This window comes from Aedes albopictus, chromosome 2 (assembly GCF_035046485.1).
Source record: "Aedes albopictus strain Foshan chromosome 2, AalbF5, whole genome shotgun sequence".
Taxonomy (NCBI): domain Eukaryota; kingdom Metazoa; phylum Arthropoda; class Insecta; order Diptera; family Culicidae; genus Aedes; species Aedes albopictus.
The window spans coordinates 70537025-70558672 of NC_085137.1; the positions used below are offsets into that span (position 1 = coordinate 70537025).

Here is a 21648-nt window from a genome sequence, read left to right on the forward strand (position 1 = left end):
GGTAAAACTTATGAAGCTGCTTCCTGATGATTTCCAGTATAACTTAAAGACAAAGACCATAGTGTAATTCATAGAAAACATTTAAATGGTGTTTATTAAGATGTTTCTTGAAGGAACTTATATAACACATCCTACAGGAGTTCCAGGAGTTCGGGCGCAGGAAGCTTGAAACGAAATTTTAAGAGTTATTTAGCGGAAAGCTTCTCGATTGAATTCTAAGGCTGTCTAAAATTAGCATTATTCGTATGCTTTTAGCGTGCTTCCGTGTGCACCTACAAAGGATAGACAAAATGATCGGGACCAGTGAAGAGAATTGTCAGACAAAAGAGGCACAAAACAAGCAACAAAGAAGACGCGGCGATTACTCTTTGTCCCAACTGGTAACAGATAATGACATGATCTCGAAAATTTTTGTTGCAGACAAAACGGAGCCTGAATTTGTTTCGTAATTTTCAACTTGTGAATAATCGATTATTACCAACCCAAAATCGAAACTTTTTGATGATACATCTTCAGCAGCGTTGCAGTGGTTACCGATTCAAAGTTACCGCTCGAAAATCACAATGCAAGCCTTAAAAATATCTAAACTCGTGGTGTACGATCTTTGTCCTATTCTGTTCAAGTTGGGACAAACGTATGTCGCATTGGGTAGAATGTCGCAACAAATTCAGGTTGCGACATTGTCGTTATTGTTGCGCGATGCTTGAATTTTGATTCACTGATCGGGACAGCAAAATTTTCACTTTTCAAAAACTTCAGGTAGGTGTTACTTTTCATAATGTGCATTAAAAATTTTCTAATTTTCACTATTAGTAAATATTTTTGTAGTTTATTCATGGTCCAAATTTGAGCAAGACTATTCTTCAGCAAATTACATCAATTCAAGTTAAATAGATATTTATCTGATAACCTTTTTTGATTGTTGTTTCTCCACATTGAATGAACCGAATGTAAAGCAATTTTGAACAATTATGACTCATATAAAAATCTTCACCTGGTTTAGCCAAAAAATTGTAAACAAGGAAATAACTTATAGCGATTGGTTTATTTTTCTAACATAATAAAAATTAAGCTAAAATTTCTTTATCGTGTTAAAATTTAGAATGGCAATTTCAGTTCAATTTCTAACTGATTTGAATATAAATATGTTTTGAACGACAGTAGCAGAACAGCCTGATAAAAATGATGAAATAATTCAACTCATGTGAAAATAAGACAAATTTTTTTTATTTCTTTTTATTTGGGAATTTTAACTAATGCTACTTCTTCACACACAAATTTTTAACAAAATAAATTAAATTGCTATAACTTTTTTCTTCTTACATGCCATTTTAAGTGGTGTCAACGTTTTTCAATGTGCATTATGTGAGTCTTAATTGTTCGAAATTTCATTCCATTCTGTTAATTGAATCCGGAGATATAAAAATTCAAAATTGGCTATCAGAAAATTGGGTCTTTTACTACAATTGCTCATACTTAATGTAGAATAACCCAATCATGTCCAAATTTGCACCATTATTAGACAACTGGTTGGCCCGTTTACCATGAAAGTTTGAGAACTTTTGATGCATACTACGAAAAGTTACTCCTATTTAAACTATCTTTGAAAAATGAAAATAAAACTTCAAGCTTTTGTGTTGTTATTTGGAATGAAATCGCCAACTTGAGCAAAAAAAAAAAAAAAAATACACAAAACACGATCCACATTCAGTATGAATGAGTTTATGTTTAAGGCTACTGTGTACATTTTCAACTAAGGTACACCGCGGCAAGTTGAAACGGATGGTAAGATGAAACAGCGGGTTAACATGATGGATCTAATAATGGTAAACAGTTTGAATGCCATAACGCATAGTTTTTGATTCAAACAATCTTTTGGCGAAGGATACATTTCAAAATTGTTTAGATATCTATTTCAATACTTAGCGTTTCAACTTGCTCCGGTATACCTTACTTTACATGTTACACTCCTTACAATGCAATGGCACAGAAATTCATTCATAGGATTTGGATTTTTTTCTTTTCAACATTAAATATTCAATTTGCTAATGGGGCACAAATTATTATGATTATGAATTAATGCTAAACCATTTCTTTAAAAAAATAATTTTGAGAAACATTTTTTAATTATAAGTTTTCCTCTCAAAGTCGTGTTGTAAAGATTGTGAGCTCAGATTTTATTATTTATCATCCCCCCCTTGACGAGTTAACGAGTAAAGTGACAAAAGAAGAAAATAAAATTTGTTTCGGCCTAAGATATTTTATTAAAATATTGGATTTTGTGAAGAAAGAAGAATGGGTAAATATCAACATGAAAGTTTTAACTCCCCCTTAGAAACATAATAGAAAACAAATTAAAGTATCCAAAGAACTTTCATCAAAATTTGGTTCAGGATTCCCTTTTTACACCCATATTTCTTCTTGAAAAGCATGCAAAACAAAAGAAAAAAATAGCTGTTCAAGTTTTACATTTTTTTTTTTGCAAATTTAAATGATCAAATTTCTGTTTGATGTAAGATGTCTAATTTTGCTGGAGAATTCTAGTAACGTTTCTCGAAAAAATATCAATGAGTTCCCATATTTTTTTAAACATCGCTTCAGAAAATACCCCATGATGGCAGAAGTTGCAAAATTCTGACAGTGTACACCCTTAAATCAAACTAAATTCTAGAAAATGTCTGCCAAAAATCTCACAGGTCGTAAATAAAGTTCATTCAAACATTATAGAGAAATAATTACATTTGTTCATGAATTTCTGTAGAAATAATGCTAAAATTACTGTTTTCCAGATTTTACTTAAAAAATGATGAACAAAGTTCGACTGAAGTCCTTCATGGATCTCCGCCACACAGATAAAAATAATGAGATTTACACGTCATGTAAACTTCAGTTAAGTCTAATATATAATGTAAATTTGTGTTATATGTCATGTAAACACACAGAGTCATGTTGAATTACATGACATATAATGGAAGTTTACATGATATTTTATGACTTTTACATGATATGCCATGTAAACTTCTGTGATATCCCACGCTTCAATCATGTGCATCATATGTCACAGAATTTTACACTCTTTTTTCGATCTGTGCAGTCCTGCTGTTAGATTGCTTTGAAAAACAGTCAACTGCCACCCTGAACATACGTTAAAACTTTTTTCGGAATTTCCCTTAAGGCGAAGCTGGAAGCATTTTCTAACTTTTTGGTTTTTGATTTTTTATTAAATAACGAAGTAATATATTCAAAATCGGTTTTCGTGCACATGTAGAGTATGGATGAAGGTATCTTCTGATTTTTTTTTGTAGTGGAAAATGTTTTTCGTTTTTGCAGAAACCATTTTTGAACAAAATTTCACAAAAAAATGGTTTTTGCAAAAATGGAAAACATTCTCCACCTCAAAAAAATTCAGAAGATACCTTGATCCATACTCTACGTATGCACGAAAACCGATTTTGAAAATATTGCTTCGTTTTTTAATGAAAAATCAAAAACCGAAAAAATGAGAAAATGCTTCCAGTTTCGCCTTAAACTCACGTCTTGAAATATTTGTCAATTGTTCTTAGAGGAATCCACAGAAGAATTGCAGAGGAATTCTCAGAGGAACTCCCAGAGGAATGCCAATCCCAGATGAATTTCCAAAGAAATTCCAGAGAAATTAAAAAACAATTTCCAGAGGAATAACAGAGCAATGCCCAAAGAAATTCCAGAGCAGTCATCAAATAAAATCCCAAAGCAATTCTTGAGAAATAACCAAAGCAATTCAGAGGAATTCGCGAAGGTATTTCAGAGGAAACCCCAATGAAATTTCAGGAAAACTCCCAATTAAATTATAGAGGAATTCCCAAAAAAATTCAAAGCAATTCCGAGAGGGATTCCAGAAGCATTAAAAATCCAGAGGAATTCGCAAAGGAACTCCTGAAGACTTCCCAAAGGCATTCCAGAGGAGTTCCCAAAGAAATATTAAAGAACTTTCCAAAGCAATTTCCAAAGGAATTCTATCCGAATTTGAAAGAAATTACAAAGGAATTTCTAAGGGAAATCCTAAAGGAATTCCGGTACAATTTAAAAAGATATTCTAGAGCCATTCCCAAGGAAACGCAGAGAAATTTTCATAAAAAATCCTGAGCAATCTTCAAAAGAATTCAAAAGCGATTCCCAGAGAAAATCCAGAGGAATTCCTACAAGAATTCCAGGGGAGTTCCCTGAGGAGTCCCTAGAGAAATTAGCAGAGGAATTCGTAGAAAAATTCCAGGGGAATTCACAGAAGATTTTTTTTATTATTTCAGAAATTATTCAACTGGCAGTGTTGCCAAATATTCAATTTCAGTGTTATATAGAAATTGTATATTCAATTTTATTTACTTTTCCAACATTTATTTTCATTAAAGCTTTAACTCTTCTAACAAAATTTTAGTATGCACTAGGGTGGCCCATACTTATGTAGGTGAAAAACATAAAATTTTAATAATACAAATCTTACTAAATTTGAAGCTACTTACAAAATTTAAGCAAAATCGACTAGATCTAAGAGGACGCTCAACGAACTTTAAGTTTGTATGGGAAAGCATGGGAAATAGTCTCATACAAAAATAGGAAAGGTTTTGATTATTGAACGCTTACCTAGCGGTAACAATCGAAAACTACAGATTTTTGCATACATTTGTCCAAGTTTCCCCATACAAACTTCAAGCTCGTTGAGCGCTCCTTTAGACTTAATTAATTTCGCTCAAATTTCGAACGTAGCTTCTGGCATTCCGAAACAACTGAATCAGCAGGTAAGACTAACCATTTTATGTTTTTCATATAAGTGTGTGCCACCCTAGTAGGCATTGTTGCTAAATGTTCAATTTCAGTTTTAGGAAACCTAAATGACAAAAAGTTTATTACAAAATTCATTCAACTGGCAAAAAAGAGACTCAAATTCAACATTAATTTCACAAATTTTTTTAAATCGAAACATCTTCCCGATTTATCTCAAAACTTTTGCTCGGGTCACCAAACTGCACCATGCACCACCGCACCGGTCTGAGAGACTTCCGAGGCGGCGACAAACCGTCGAACGCTGCCATTAAGTAAATAAAGTACTTAAAGCGTGTTACATTGTTTTTGAGTAAGTTGATTATTGTTCACCATAAAACCGAAAAGCTGCACGCTGAGATCCGGCCTACGCTACAACTGCAGGCTGGTAGTCGTCATCAGCCAGCCAGCGCGGCAGCGACTCAATTTTATGACACATTTGTGTGAAATCGATTCAGTGAGGTCCCGAGATCCAGGTCGCGTCAGGTGGAAATTCGTCGAGGGAGTGGAAGGCGGAGCTTGAGCTCGAGCTCAGAGAGTCATTGACGCGCAAAAGGCAAATAATTTGCATAATAGTTCTGGTGCTAGAGCGATCGGTGGTAATTTATCAGCATGGCGAGAAAGCTGCTTTTGGGTTCGGTTGTTTTGCGAGTGGCAGAAAATTGGATTAGAAATTAAGTTAATGCGCTCGGCTTGTTCCGTCTGTAAGGCTGGCTGGACGAGTACAGCGAGAAGTGACCACCTGAAAAGAGGTGGTGCTAGGAGGTGGAGAGCTGGCAGTAAGAACATGGGGGCTGTGGAACATTAGACGTGATCAATCACTGTCTTATTAAGCGACTTCGAGGTTTAACATTCAGAGTGAGAGATGTATTTTCTCATAATATAGATGAATAATGCAAATTGTTGTTTACTTAGTTAATAATGAATTAAACCAACATTTAAAGCTCTTATAGATTTTGAAAAGATTAACAAATTTATAATAAAAACGATAAAAAGACCAACACAAATTTAGACCAAAGCAAATGATGAAGTTCAGGTATTTATTTATAAATCCATCTAATTGATATCTCAATAATAAGTTTCAGTTTAAACCTTCGAACTTAACGGTAATAACTCAAAAACTAGCTTTGCGCAGTGGCGATATCGTAACCAATGAGGTACAACCGAGGTGCGATTATTGCTAGTTGAAACTCAAAAACTGAAAATTTATTCCCATAGCTTCAGTCTCCTATCAAATCACCAAACTCAAAAAGCGAAAACCATTCACTCAATCACAAATCCCTCCTCACTTCCACGGAAATCAAATCAAAGGAAAGAACAGAAATCAATTTCAAAAATCGCTCTTATCAGCCATAAATCCTTCGTCTGAAGCAGATTGAAAAGAAACTAGGTGGAACAGAAAATGCATCCACTTTCCGTCGACTCCCTCCACATGACTGCGAAAAGCTTTCGCCTCCACCAACTGTAAACTATACTTATTGGAAATCATATAGCTACTTCCTATTTATTCCTCGCTCGATTTGATCGGATGTAGTTCAGGTTCGTTCGTTCGATTCGCTTCGAAGCTACCTCTATTACTACAGTCATCGTCATTCCATCATTTGTTCCAAAGGAATTCCTCCTTGCATCGGATGGCACCAACAACAACGCCAAAGGAATCGAAATCCATTCCTCGGCGTCTTGGTTTCCAATTTTGCCACCTTCTCTTGCTTGCTTGGTCTTGGTTCCGATTCCTCCCAACAGCAGCAGAGCGATCGATTGCCCGTACATTTTACTATCGATTCCGATTGGAATCGGTGCTGCTGCTGCTCCGGGAGCGAGAAGGACCGAAGAGTGAGCAGACGGTGCGGTAGCACCCAGCGCCGACCGTAGCGGAAAGATAATTTATTCACTGAATTCTACATTGGAGACGAAGACGACGACGGCGACATGGCAAAATCCTCCTAGGAAGTTGTCCTCGTCGTCCTCGTTGTCGTCGACGACGACGTTTGGATGGCGTTAAAAAATGTACCCTCTTCGGAATGTGTATTTATATTTTTTGTCTTCCTCAGCTTCCTGGCTTCTCTCTTTCCGACCACCATCACCAACGATGCGAGCGATGGCGCATACTTTTATTTGGTGAATGAGAAATTCAAATGCGGAAAAACGTCAATTCGAGGTATGGCATCGATTTTTTTTTTCACTTGGAAATTCGAATTTCCGATACAGCTCACTGGTTTGGAGTGCATGATGTGAAACACAGGATTTCCTGGAGAAAAGTCAGAATAATATCGATAAGGGCTTTCCTGCAAAATTCCAGAAGAATTCTTAAGGGAATTCTCAAGGATATCCTCAAACAAATCCCAGTGAAAGATGCAGAAAAAATTTCAAGTGATATTCCAAGAGAATTTCGAGAAGATTTCTCAAAAGATATCTGAGAAAATTCAAAATTCCCAAAAAAAAAATAACAAAGCAATTTCAAACAAAAAAATACTCGAGAATACTTGTGACGGTTATTGGGACCGCGACGGTACGTCGCCGCCGCACTCTGCATTGGGACTTTATTGCGATGACGTTTAGGTAGCAGATAAGGAGAAAAGAAGAATGGAAATACTGATTGTCATTTTGTGAAAGATAACTACACGTTGAACTGGTGCCACATTTATATTAAAATATTATGATAATTGCAGTCTCTATGCTTAATGTTAATGCTAAGTAGTGCTAGCCCTCGTTGCCTATGATATCTTAGTGTTTTTTCCTGAACAGAACTGTGAGTTAGCTAGCTTCTAAGAATGATTTTCCCATATGTCGCTCATATGCTTTGTTCTATATATTTTAGCTAATACATTCATAGAATCTGCTACTAGCATAGGAGGTGGATTAGGTAGTACGTTTGACTTAGTAGCACGTAGGTATTCTATGAATTTGTCCATGAATTTGCAAAACCCTAAATGAATTATATTGTAGCTAGATCCTAACCTCACACGGCCTTGGTTCGTATGCGAAGCATCGGCAGGGTAATGAGAACTAATTTGTAAGTAGAATTCTATATGTTAGTTGGAATTTCTGGTAATAAATCTATATTTCAGTTGAGTCTCTCTCACACCACACGAAAGGACTACAAAAAGTTTCTCAACAAACTCAAAAATTACGATGAGTAGCAGGAATCCCATTGGCCGTGATGCCCTTTCCACAACGGTGGCTACACACAGCTGTACCGGCTGTAGAAAAACGGATTCCAACCAGACGATAGTGACGTGTAACAAGTGCTGCGCTCTGTGGCACTACATCTGTGCCGGATTACCAGATGGCTTCGACGGTCCTTGGCGATGCAATAATTGCTCAACGTTCTGTGGCTCCGTCGCGGGTTCTGTTTCGTCAGTGAGGTCAACATCTAGTGCGCGACTAAGGCTTAAACAGTTACAAGAGCTAAAGGCATTGGAAGACAAGATTGAGCTCGAGAAAGCTGAGAGGGAACGCCGTTTTTTGATGGAAAAGCATAGCTTGGAAGCCGAAGCGGAAGCTGAGCAGACTGGAGGTGGCAGTATCAAAAGCGGTGTCAGTCGTAGTCACAATCGTCAACGTGATGTTAATGCTTGGGTTGAATCCACGAAAGATGTTAAACAAGGTCTGCAGCATTCAGACGGGTTTGAACGACCACCGGCAGGAGTGCACACGTCAACACCAGTTAGCGGTACTGGAGCTGTGCCCAAGGTGCATCCTCCGGACACAAGAGTAGATAGTCAACAGCAGCAACAGGTGGACCAATGTCAGCAGGAAAAGCTCAACGTTTTCAACACGCCTCTCGGATTGCCAAAGCACATGCTTCCCCCGAAGAAACCATCGGGCATACTGGAGCCAACGCTTTCTGCGATTCCATCATCGGCGCACGCTGGGTTTGAAGCGCCTGCCAATCTAAACATTGGCCACCATGTTCCGCAGTCATCGACGCATGCTGCTTCAGGACTAGCATACCCGCCTGGAATTGCCGCTCACGTCCCTCTAACGGTGCCGACTGCATTCGATAAATCGTCTCACCCGACTGTGCATGGGCTATTGCCGCAACAAACGCAGAACAACGTCGTCATCCAATCATCCGCGCAGCTGTCATATCCGACTACGACAGTCCAATCGCAGTTTAGATACGTACCCCAGCCAATTCCAGTACCGCCCCCCGTGCCAAACGTAACCATGTTCTCGAATTCACGTCCAATCAACCAATCAGAAACTGCGCCATGGAATCAGCAAACCAGCATGTACGGCTACATGCCCCATTCGGTATCGGTACCACTACCGCCTCCAATCGGCGGAATCATCAATGCTCAGCAGCTAGCAGCGAGGCAGGTAGTATCGAAGGAACTACCAAAGTTTGCTGGCGATCCTCTCGAATGGCCAATGTTTTTGAGTGCATTCGAGTCAACGACAGCGATTTGCGGCATTCAACCCGACGAAAATCTGGCCCGGCTTCAGAAAAGCCTGGTTGGAAAAGCCAGAGAGATGGTACAAAGTATTCTCACTCTACCATCTGCGATTCCAGAAATCATCGCCACTCTACGCGATGAGTGCGGCCGTCTGGAACAGTTGGTTCACTGTTTGTTATCAAAGGTCAGGAATGCACCTCTACCTAATGTTAACAAGCTCGAAACGATAGTCACGTTCGGACGAGAAGTTCGCAATCTCGTGACGTACATCGAAGCTGCGAATTTGCAAATGCATCTAGCTAATCCTATGCTGCTCTCGGAACTTGTTGCAAAGCTGCCACCGAGCATTCGTCTGGACTGGGGCTTGCACACACAGCGCATCCAGAGTGTTACAATAAAAGCATTCAGTGATTATGTGTCGTCCCTGAAGACAGCAGCGTGCCAAGTTAGTCTCCCGTCTGACACAAACCGTGCGGAAGATCCAAGAAGGGCAAAGAAGGAGAAGAGCGGGTTTATCAACGCCCACACGTCAGAACAAGAACCTTTGAAGCTCGCCAGTAAGGAGAAGGAAAAGTTTGTGGCCAAACCGTGTCTCGGTTGTAATCGGACTGATCACAAGGTGCGGTACTGCGACAGATTCAAGAACCTCTCCATTCCAGATCGGTGGTCTTTTGTCGAGAAAAACGGTATGTGCCAGCGCTGCCTAATTGCGCATGGCAAATGGCCGTGTCGTACGAAACAGCCTTGCGGGATCGACGGTTGCAATGACTTGCACCACAAGCTGTTGCACCCTGGCAAAATCACACAATCCAACAGCAGCATTCCTGCAACACCTGCATTAGTTACCACGCATAATCAGAAGCAAACTTCTACACTGTTCAAAGTCCTGCCGGTGAAACTCTTCGGAAATGGTAAATCGTTGAATGTTTTCGCGTTTCTAGATGACGGATCCAATAAAACTCTACTGGAAAACCGTATCGCCAACGAGTTGGGACTAGAAGGTATAAACCATTCTCTCGTGCTTCAATGGACCTCTAACGTTACTCGAAGAGAAGCAGCATCAAGAAGGGTAGAAGTGGAAATCTCTGGTATTGGAAGTTCTCGTAAATACCATTTGATGGATGTATGCACCGTTGAAGAACTTGGACTGCCCATACAGAGTTTGGACTATAAAGAGCTAGCCAAACAGTACCCGCATCTACAAGGACTACCAGTTAGTAGCTACCAAGAAGCGAAGCCGCAAATACTCATCGGTCTAGCGGATGCCAGGTTAAAGCTAGCTCTGAAGTCTAGGGAGCGAAGGGATGGAGAACCTATTGCATCGAAGACTCGGCTAGGATGGACTGTGTTCGGCGGCCGCCGGTCTTGCCCAGATGTGCAGGTCATGGTTCATGAAATCAGCGATTCGGATCAAAGCGTTCATGATGCCGTAAAAGAGTACTTCGACAGTGAAGATTTTGGAATCACCGGAGCATGTCCACCAGAATCTCCCGAAGACCAGCGCGCACACAGAATTCTTCGCGAAACAACTGTAAGAACGGAGACTGGCAGGTTCGAAACTGGTCTGCTATGGAGAAGCGACGATGTGGAACTGCCAAATAGCTTCCCAATGGCAGAACGCAGGATGAAGTGTCTGGAGCGTCGTTTGAGAAATGATCCAGGGTTGAAGAAAATTGTGGATGGTCAACTGCAGGAGTACTTGGAACGGGGATATGCGCATATTGCCACGGAAGACGAGTTACGGAACGCAGACCCAAAGCGCGTTTGGTATCTACCGTTAGGAATCGTTCGTAACCCACGCAAGCCTGATAAGGTGCGAGTTGTTTGGGACGCTGCTGCAAAAGTTGGGGACATTTCGCTGAATTCCGCGTTGCTCAAGGGACCAGACCTTCTGGTGTCCCTCCCTGCGGTCATTTGCAGATTCCGGCAGCGAGAATATGCCGTTGCTGGTGACGTCAAGCAAATGTTCCACCAGCTTCAAATAAGGAAGGAAGATCGCCAATCGCAGAGGTTCTTATATCGGGAAGATGCAGCGAGTCCACCAACTACTTATGTAATGGACGTCGCTACCTTTGGAGCCGCGTGCTCCCCATGCTCGGCACAATATGCGAAGAACGTGAACGCAAACGAATATCTGAATACGTTCCCAGAGGCCGCCCAAGCGATTATTGAGAATACGTATGTGGATGACTTTTTGGACAGTCGGGATACAGCGGAACAAGCTGCTCGGTTGGTGATCGATGTTCGCGAGGTCTTCAGCAAAGCATGCTTCGAAATCCGGAACTGGCAATCAAACTCTGTGGATGTCCTGAGATGGATCGGGGAAGGAAATCCCGAATCGGTGAAGAAGTTTTTAGTGGAAAAAACTACAGCGTCAGAACGTGTTTTGGGAATAACGTGGATGCCCGAAGCAGATGTATTCATCTTTAGCCTTCAAGTTCGTGACGATCTCCAGCATTTGTTATATGGCGACATAATACCAACGAAGCGTGACGTACTCCGAGTGGTAATGAGTGTTTTTGATCCACTAGGATTCATTGCCACATACACCATCCACGGCAAACTCTTAATTCAGGATATCTGGCGGTCTGGAGTCGGCTGGGACGATAAAATCATCCCCAGAGACTTCGCCAACTGGCAGCGGTGGATCCAGCTGTCTGCCGAGTTGAATAAAGTGCGCATTACGAGATGCTACTTTCCTGGTTATGCCCCGACGAGTCTTGAATCAATTGAGCTAATAATGTTCACAGATGCAAGCGAGGTAGCTTATTGTTGCGTTGCATATTTTCGTATTAACGACCGAGGAGTTACAAGGTGTACGCTAGTATCTGCGAAATCAAAAGTTACTCCTTTGAAGCCGCATTCCATCCCTCGAAACGAGTTAAACGCTGCTGTTATGGGAGTACGAATGGCAAAAACCATAACCGAAAGTCACACTTTGCCTATTTCGAAACGAACTTTTCTAACCGATTCCAAATGCGTCATATCGTGGCTACGATCAGACCCGAGAAAGTATCGGCAATATGTATCATTCCGGGTTGCAGAAATCCTGGAATCAAGTCAACCTTCGGAGTGGAAGTGGATATCAACCCAGCTTAATGTGGCGGATAAAGGCACGAAATGGGGAAAGTGTGGACCATCACTTGATCCTTGCAGTGAATGGTTCACTGGTCCTGAGTTCCTATTCCATTCAGCAACTTGTTGGTCAACGGAAACCCCGGATGCAAGCGAGACTGAAGAAGAACTGAGGGCAGTATTCTGCTACCACGCGATTGCGGACAGTCCAGTAGTGAAGTTTGAGAACTTTTCTACTTTCCGAGGTCTACTGCGAAGAATAGCGATGCTGTATCATTTTGTCCATCGATGTCAACACCGTGAACGCATTTCGGCACCTGCTAGAATGCTGACTCAGGAGGATTACGTGGCTGCAGAAATCGCCTTGTGGCGAATGGTACAGATGGAATGCCTTTCCGACGAAGTTGTCACTCTTCGAACAAATAGTCAGCGTTCACCTAATAATCAAAATAAGCTTGAGAAATCCAGCCCGATATTCAAGCTTTCACCGTTTTTAGATGACAAAGGAGTCCTTAGGATGGATAGTCGAATTGATCCTGAGGCGGCCTACTTTGCCTATGACTTTCGTAGACCGATCATCGTTCCAAAGGAACATCACGTCACCAATCTGCTAATAAGCCATTTCCACCAACGTTACGGACATGCCAATAGGGGAAAAGCGGGTAACACCGTCAGGGTGGGTAAGCCCGTCACCCCAATGATTTTACCAGAAAACAGTGATTTAGTAGCTTTTTGGCCACACGCCTCATTTGTTTTTACCATTTTTACTCTTTCGAGACAAATGATACCAAAATTGACCTGTCAAACACGAAGAAAATAAACAAAACAAACGCACGCGTCGTTGTACCAACGGCGGATGTAATATTTCCTCGGTGGTATTTAGCTTCTGAAATACAAAAGAAGTGCAAAAAATAACTTTCATCAATCATGTATTCTCATCTGTACTATTCTTTAGTGCCAAGATTCATTGAATAGTCAGTTTCAACAATTATTCAGAAATTTCGGTGTAATTTAAGAAAAGTGGCCTTTTCGGGTAAGCCCGTCACTCATCGGCGGGGGTAACACCGTCATGCTCTTCGGATGACCGGATGTTTGTTGAACTGGCTAGGCATTTCTATTAGATGCCATGCAACTAAAACTGATGACAAACCAGGAAAATTTCTATAGGGGTCGCCCATAAATGACGTAGCATTTTATGGGGGGGATGAGTTGAAGTCTCAAATTATGCTATGTATTATCTAGCTATGTACGTATTGGAAAGTAGACTACGAGGGGTGGAAAGGGGTGTCAAAAATCGTCAAAAATGCTACGTCATTTATGGACGACCCCATATGGGTTTCTCCTGGAATTCCTGCGGGTTTTTTTTTCTAAGGCTTCTTTCAGTATTTCCTACGATTTATCCAACTAGATCTACTAGGAATTCTCCAGGAGTTCCTGCTTGGACTCTTCCTGTTCCTTTCTGGACCTTCTAAGGGCATAATATGTGGATTATTTTTTCAGCGATTGCAAATTCACTAGCGCCGCCTAGTGGCAGAATTCTGAACCACGTGTCCCGTTTTATGTAAGTCTATGTCATACTGATCAACTTTGCGGAAGACACCAAATCATTGGATTCTGAGATATGAGGTTTGGAAAATTTACATGCCCACTAGCGCCGCCTAGTGGAGGAATTTCGAACTTTGTAACTCATCATCTGTAAGTTATTAGCGTATCCAATATTTTTTCCGAAGACGCTATTTCTAATTATCAGGGTCTTGAGCTGTCGCACATCGTAACGTTTGCTTGACAACCTAATGGTTCCTGTAGAGCAATTTAGTATCAAACTGTTGGTGGCGCCTCTGGCGGCCAAGTTACCAAGTAATCATATGAACCTAAGTTCTAAATGGTAGATCTTTTCAAACCCTAAAGCTTTGCCGGAGAAAGTATTGCGCTCTCTGTTAACACACCCGGGATAATTGGCCACACCCCCATAAGCCCAAATCCCATAAGCTTAGTCCCCTATTAGGCGAATTCCAATTGCGCCCCCCGACCAGTGTTTTTACAAGAGTATCGACTGTAGAATGATTGGTAAACCATCACTGCACTTTAAAAATGTATTGAAAATATTTAAAAATTGAAATCTTCAAAAGTATTACTATAAAAATATATATGACGGACTTACCCCATAGGGGTGACGGACTTACCCGCACTGAAATAAAAACATGAATATTTATTATGGTTGTGTTATGTGCATTGTTCGCCAGAATTAACATAATTTGACAATTCCAATGCACAAGTCTTTTAAAAAACTAATGAATCAAATAATCTGCGTACTGAAAATATCAATTTTTGCCCTACATTTATTTTGAAAAATCTAAATGCTTAGGGTGACGGGGTTACCCCTTCCTCCCCTACAGAAACCGTTCTTAACGAATTACGATTGAAGTACCACATCCCCAAGATGCGATCAGCTGTTAAAAAGGCAATCGGCCAATGTCAATGGTGCCGCGTTTATCGTGCTAAACCAGCGGCCCCCAAGATGTCACCTCTACCTTCGCCAAGGGTAAGTCCTTACGTTCGTCCTTTTACGTTTGTGGGCCTTGATTATTTTGGACCTATGATTGTGAAGAGAGGCCGCACCAACATCAAACGGTGGGTCGCACTCCTCACATGTTTGACTGTAAGAGCTGTGCATTTGGAAGTGGTGCACACTTTGACTACGGAGTCATGCAAAATGGCTATTCGGCGCTTCGTGGCGAGGCGTGGTGCACCACAAAGGATATACAGCGACAACGGTACCAACTTTCGAGGAGCTGCCAAGGAGTTGTCGGAAGAGATGAACGCTATCAACCGTGAGATTGCTGGAACATTTACAAATGTCGACACGGAATGGATTTTCAACCCACCGTCAGCCCCCCACATGGGCGGAGTGTGGGAACGGAAAGTTCGGTCAGTGAAGGAAGGATTCAAGGTACTTTCGCATAGAAAGCGGCTGGACGACGAGAGCTTCGTAACGTTATTAGCAGAGGTGGAAATGATGGTTAATTCGCATCCTTTAACCTTCGTACCGTTAGAGTCACCTGAACAACCGGTCCTCACGCCAAATCATTTTTTAATGATGAGTTCCAGTGGAGTGAATGCTGAACCGAGGATCCCAGTTGAAGAGTCTACTGCGTTAAGAACGAATTGGAAATTGATGCTGCACTTAACAGACCAGTTCTGGAAGCAGTGGATTAAGTCGTATCTGCCCACGATCGCCAGGAGGACCAAATGGTTTTCGAATGTACGACCGTTAGAGGAAGGAGATCTTGTGATCATCGTGGATGAGTCGGTACGAAATGGATGGCAACGCGGTCGTATCGTACGAGCATATTCGTCACCGGATGGACAGGTCCGCAAGGTAGATGTGCAAACTGCCTGCGGTGTAGTAAGGCGTCCAGCTATAAAGGTTGCTTTGCTTGACTTATTAGAGGACGGTAAGACCACCTAGCCAGGTGGCATTACGGGTCGGGGTGTGACGGTTATTGGGACCGCGACGGTACGTCGCCGCCGCACTCTGCATTGGGACTTTATTGCGATGACGTTTAGGTAGCAGATAAGGAGAAAAGAAGAATGGAAATACTGATTGTCATTTTGTGAAAGATAACTACACGTTGAACTGGTGCCACATTTATATTAAAATATTATGATAATTGCAGTCTCTATGCTTAATGTTAATGCTAAGTAGTGCTAGCCCTCGTTGCCTATGATATCTTAGTGTTTTTTCCTGAACAGAACTGTGAGTTAGCTAGCTTCTAAGAATGATTTTCCCATATGTCGCTCATATGCTTTGTTCTATATATTTTAGCTAATACATTCATAGAATCTGCTACTAGCATAGGAGGTGGATTAGGTAGTACGTTTGACTTAGTAGCACGTAGGTATTCTATGAATTTGTCCATGAATTTGCAAAACCCTAAATGAATTATATTGTAGCTAGATCCTAACCTCACACGGCCTTGGTTCGTATGCGAAGCATCGGCAGGGTAATGAGAACTAATTTGTAAGTAGAATTCTATATGTTAGTTGGAATTTCTGGTAATAAATCTATATTTCAGTTGAGTCTCTCTCACACCACACGAAAGGACTACAAAAAGTTTCTCAACAATACTCGAAGAATTTTGAAAGGAATTCTCGAGGAATTCCCAAAGGAAACCAAGCCTAATTCTTAAAAAAATGTTCAAAGTAATTACAGAAGGATTTTAAGAGCAATTCCAGAGGAATTTCCAGAGAGATTACAGAGGAATTCCCGAAGGATTTTCCAGAGGAATTCCCAGAGGAATTCCCAGAGGAATTCTCAGAGTAGTTCCAGACGAATTGTGAGTGGAAATCCCAGAAAAATTCCAGAGGAATTCCTAGAAAAATGCTAAAGAAATTCCCGGAAATTTCCAGAGAAATTGTAGAGGAATTCCCAAAGGTATTCCAGAGGAATTTTCTAGGAATCTCCAGAGGAATTCTAGCAAAATTTCCGGTGATATTCCAGAGAAAATTACCGGAGGAATTCCAGAGGACCCGTAGGTATCAACAGTTTTTCTCTCGAGAATTTCTCTGGGATTCCAATTGGTATTCTTCTGGAATGCTTTCGAAAATCCCTCTGGAAACGATGTAAATTTCCTCTGGAATTTCTCCGAGAATTTTCGAAACAATTCCAGCGGAATTCTCAATAGAATTCCAGGAGAATTCTCTATAGAATTCTAGAGGAATTCTAAGAAGAATTCCAAAAGAATTCTAAGAAGAATTCCAGAAGAATTCTCTATAGAATTCCAGAAGAATTCTCGAAAGAATTTCGGAGAATTTCTCGAAAAAAATCCAGAAGAAATCTCGAAAGAATTCCAGAGGCATTCTCGAAAGAATTCCAAAGGAATTCTCGATAGAGTTTCCGAGGAATTCTCAAGGAAATTTCAGAGGAATTCTCAAAGGAATTTCAGTGGAATTCGCGTAAGAATTTCAGAGGAATTCTCGAAAGAATTCCTGAGGAATTCTCGAAAGTATTCCAGAGGAAATCTCTATAGAGTTCCAGAAAAATTCTCTATAGAATTCCAGAAGAATTCTCGAAAGACTTCCAGATAAAATCTCTAAAGAATTCCAGAGGAATTCTCGAAAGAATTCCAGAAGAATTCTCGAAAGAATTCCAGAGGAATTCTCGAAAGAATTCCAGAGAAATTCTCGAACGAATTCCAGAGGAATTCTCGAAAGAATTCCAGGGGAATTGTCAAAAGAATTCCAGAGGAATTCTCGAAAGAATTCTTGAAAGAATTCCAGAGGAATTCTCGAAAGAATATCAGAGGAATTCTCGAAAAAATACCAGAGGAATTCTCGAAAGAATTCCAGAGGAATTCTCGAGAAAGAATTCCAGAGGAATTCTAGAAAGAATTCCAGAGGAATTCTCGAAAGAATTCCAGAGGAATTCTCGAAAGAATTCCAGAGGAATTCTCGAAAGAATTCCAGAGGAATTCTCGAAAGAATTCCAGTAGAATTCTCTAAAGAATTCCAGAGGAATTCTCGAAAGAATTCCAGAGGAACTCTCAAAAGAAATCCAAAGGAATTCTCAAAAGAATTCCAGAGGAGTTTTCGGAAAAAAATCCTGAGCAATTCTCGAAAGAATTCATGAGAAATTCTCGAAAGAATTTCAGCGAAATTCTCGAAAGGATTCCATAAAAATTCTCGAAAGAATTCCAGAGGAATTCTCTAAAGAATCCCAGAGGAATTCTCGAAAAAACTCCAGAGGAGTTCTCGAAAGAATTCCAGATAAATTCTCGAAAGAATTCCAGATGAATTCTCGAAAGAATTCCAGAGGAATTTTCGAAAGAATACCAGAGGAATTCTCGAAAGAATACCACAGGAATTCTCGAAAAAATTCCAGAGGAATTCTCGAAAGAATTCCAGAGGAAATTTCGAAAGAATTCCAGAGGAATTCTTGAAAGAATTCCTGAGGAATTTTCGAATAAATATCAGAGGAATTCTCGAAAGAATACCAGAGGAATTCTCGAAAGAATTCCAGAGGAATTCTCGAAAGAATACCAGAGGAGTTCTCGAAAGAATTCCAGAGGAATTCTCGAAAGAATTCCTTAAGTGTTCTCGAAAGAATTCCAGAGGAATTCTCGAAAGAATTTCAGAGGAATTCTTGAAAGAATTCCAGAGGAATTCTCGAAAGAAATGCAGAGGAATTCTCGAAAGAATTCCAGAGGAATTCTTGAAAGAATTCCAGAGGAATTCTCGAACGAATTCCAGAGGAATTCTCGAAAAAATTCTAGAGGAATTCTCGAAAGAATTCCAGAGAATTCTCGAAAAAATTCCAGAGGAATTCTCTAAATAATTCCAGAGGAATACTCGAAAGAATTTCAGAGGAATTCTCGAAAGAATTTCAGAAGAATTCTCGAGAAATTCCAGAGGAATTCTTTAAAAAAATCCAGAGGAATTCTCGAAAGAATTTCAGAGGAATTCTCGAAAAAATCCAGAGGAATTCTTAAAAAAAATCCAGAGAAATTCTCAAAAGAATTCCAGAGAAATTCCCAAAGAAAATCTACAAAATACCTTTCTGATTTCTTCAGGAGTTTCCAAAGCAATTCCTGAGGATTTCCCAAAAGAATTACAGAGGATTTTCCATAGGAATTTCAGAGGACTGCCTAAAGTAATTCTAGGTAATTAACCTTAAAAGGGATACCTGGGGTCCATTGGACCCCAGGCGTCTTTCAGAGCTCGTCTTTGATGGAACACACTCACCGAGGTGACGAAACTGAAGCCATGAAGGTATCCCTTTTAGGGTTAAAAGAGGAATTACGGAGATAGAAAAACACAAAGGATGGGTCAGGGATTGAACCCAGAACCTTCTGCATACGAATCGAAAGTGGCAGCTACAAGATCACCAAGCCATCATTTTTCCATATCATCTGTACAAAAAATCTACAAACTCCTTACAAAAACCTACTTGTTTCCGTTTAAGCTTCTCCCCTTTTAACACTACCAGAGAAAATAAAAGCGCTTCTGTTCAAAATTACCACACTTTAAGATAATCCTCTCAAGCAAAAAAGAAAACAGCAAAACATCCAGTAGCCATCGGCGGCTACCGCGAACGCGCAGCAGTAACCATCGAGTTACCATCGCAAAACACAGAAGCACCTCGGAGAATACGAATACGAAGACGAAAAAAATGCACCTCATTTAAATTTATATCCCCCTATTAATCTTTAAGCCATAGGAACCACCGATGCCTGAAATATACACCGAACCATTGGCCAGCGGCGGGAACAACAGTAGAAATTAACGATGGCTCGTTAGATAACGACGACGATGAAGACGACGACGAAGGAACGCGCGAACGCCTTCTCGGCCTTCATCGAAGCCGATCCTCCTTGGAGCCACCCTCCCTCCCATCACAAAATCCAATAAAAGGAGTATGGATGGACAACAGTAGTCACCGTCGCCGTCGCCACCACCACCGTCACCAAGGAGCAGATGAGTGGGCGAACGACGACGACGACAACGACTTACTTACTAAAAATGCGTGTTTTTGTTTGAATTATAAACTGCGTTGGATCCAACCAAAATGAAGAAAGGGGTTATCAGCAACAGTAGCCATGAGGATGTGCCAGGCAGCTGGTGGAGCGCTGTCAATTGATTAAATTATTATGATGAGAAATGGTAAAGTTGTTCCACGCTGAGTCGACGATCGTCTTCATCTGAACGAGCGTCGAAAACAAGCGAGCTTCCAGACAAAGTCATTATTTTAACGGGTGTAGAGATAACGATAATAATTAGAAAAAGAGTTTTCTTGTCTCGCAGTGCTAGGCTAGGCGACACGACGAAACCGACTGCCGAATCTCGTTGTGTGGTCCTTGGCCCTTGGGGATGGATGGTGGTATACCATGGTAAGGGGTGGATGCCCGAGTGAGAGAATGTGCCAGAATTGGTGATCGGAATTCAAGGATCTTCATGAATATCTCAAAATCCTGAAGATGAAATCTGGAGATTCTTGCCGAAGGAATCCGGAGATCTTCGCCGAAGGAATCCGGAGATCTTCGCCTAAGGAATCCAGAGATTCCTTTCGCAAGAATCCGGGGATTCCCATCGGAGGAATCCGGGAGATTCCCATCAGAGGAATCCGGGAGATACCCATCGGAGGAATCCGGGAGATTCCTATCGGAGGAATCCGGGAGATTCCTATCGGAGGAATCCGGAGATTCCCATCGGAGGAATCCGGAGATTCCCATCGGAGGAATCCGGTAGATTCCCATCGGAGGAATCCGGGAGATTCTTTTCGGAGGAATCCGGGAGATTCCCATCGGAGGAATCCGGGAGATTCCCATCGGAGGAATCCGGGAGATTCCCATCGGAGGAGTCCGGGAGATTCCCATCGGAGGAATCCGGGAGATTCCCATCGGAGGAATCCGGGAGGTTCCCATCGGAGTAATCCGGGAGATTCCCATCGGAGGAATCCAGAGACTGGGGATTCCTACCGGAGGAATCTGAGGATTCCTACCGGAGAAATCTGTGGATTCCAACCAGAGGAATCTGAGGATTCCTACCAGAGGAATCTGATGATTCCTACCAGAGGAATCTGAGGATTCCAACCAGAGGAATCTGAGGATTCCAACCAGAGGAATCTGAGGATTCCAACCAGAGGAATCTCAGTATTCCTACCGGAGGATTTTGGGGATTCCTACCGGAGGAATCTGAGGATTCCTACCGGAGAAATCTGTGGATTCCAACCAGAGGAATCTGAGGATTCCTACCAGAGGAATCTGAGGATTCCTACCAGAGGAATCTGAGGATTCCAACCAGAGGAATCTGAGGATTCCAACCAGAGGAATCTCAAGATTCCAACCAGAGGAATCTCAGGATTACAACCAGAGGAATCTGAGGATTCCAACCAGATGAATCTCAGGATTCCTATCGGAGGAATCTGGGGATTCCTACCGGAGAAATCTGAGGATTCTTACCGGAGAAATCTGTGGATTCCAACCAGAGGAATCTGAGGATTCCTACCAGAGGAATCTGAGGAATCCAACCAGAGGAATCTGAGGATTCCAACCAGAGGAATCTCAAGATTCCAACCAGAGGAATCTCAGGATTCCAACCAGAGGAATCTCAGGATTCCAACCAGAGGAATCTCAGGATTCCTACCGGAGGATTCTGGGGATTCCTACCGGAGAAATCTGGTGATTTTTACCGGAGGAATCTGGGGATTCCTACCGGATTAATCTGGGGATTCCTACCGAAGGATTCTTACCGGAAAAATCCGAAGATTCCTACCGGAGGAATCCGGAGGTAAGTAGGAGAGGAATCCGGAGATTCCCATCGGAGGAATCCGGAGATTCCCATCGGAGGAATCCGGAGATTCCCATCGGAGGAATCCGGA

At 41.4% G+C, this 21648-nt stretch overlaps 2 protein-coding genes and 1 non-coding gene across 11 annotated transcripts in view; 2 read left to right on the top strand and 1 right to left on the bottom strand.

The window, feature by feature from the left end:
- LOC109423958 (aryl hydrocarbon receptor nuclear translocator homolog) overlaps nt 1–21648 on the bottom strand; it is a 747249-nt gene that overhangs the window by 204663 nt on the left and 520938 nt on the right. The window lies entirely within an intron of this gene.
- On the top strand, nt 5921–6004 carry LOC115265906 (U4 spliceosomal RNA). The gene has a single exon (XR_009998472.1). It is a non-coding gene; the product is annotated as a U4 spliceosomal RNA (small nuclear RNA).
- On the top strand, nt 14745–16396 carry LOC134288947 (uncharacterized). Its single transcript, XM_062854878.1, has 2 exons — nt 14745–16029; nt 16099–16396. The coding sequence occupies exon 1, from the start codon at nt 14791–14793 to the stop codon at nt 15739–15741; it is 951 nt and encodes a 316-aa protein (XP_062710862.1). The 5' UTR covers nt 14745–14790; the 3' UTR covers nt 15742–16029; nt 16099–16396.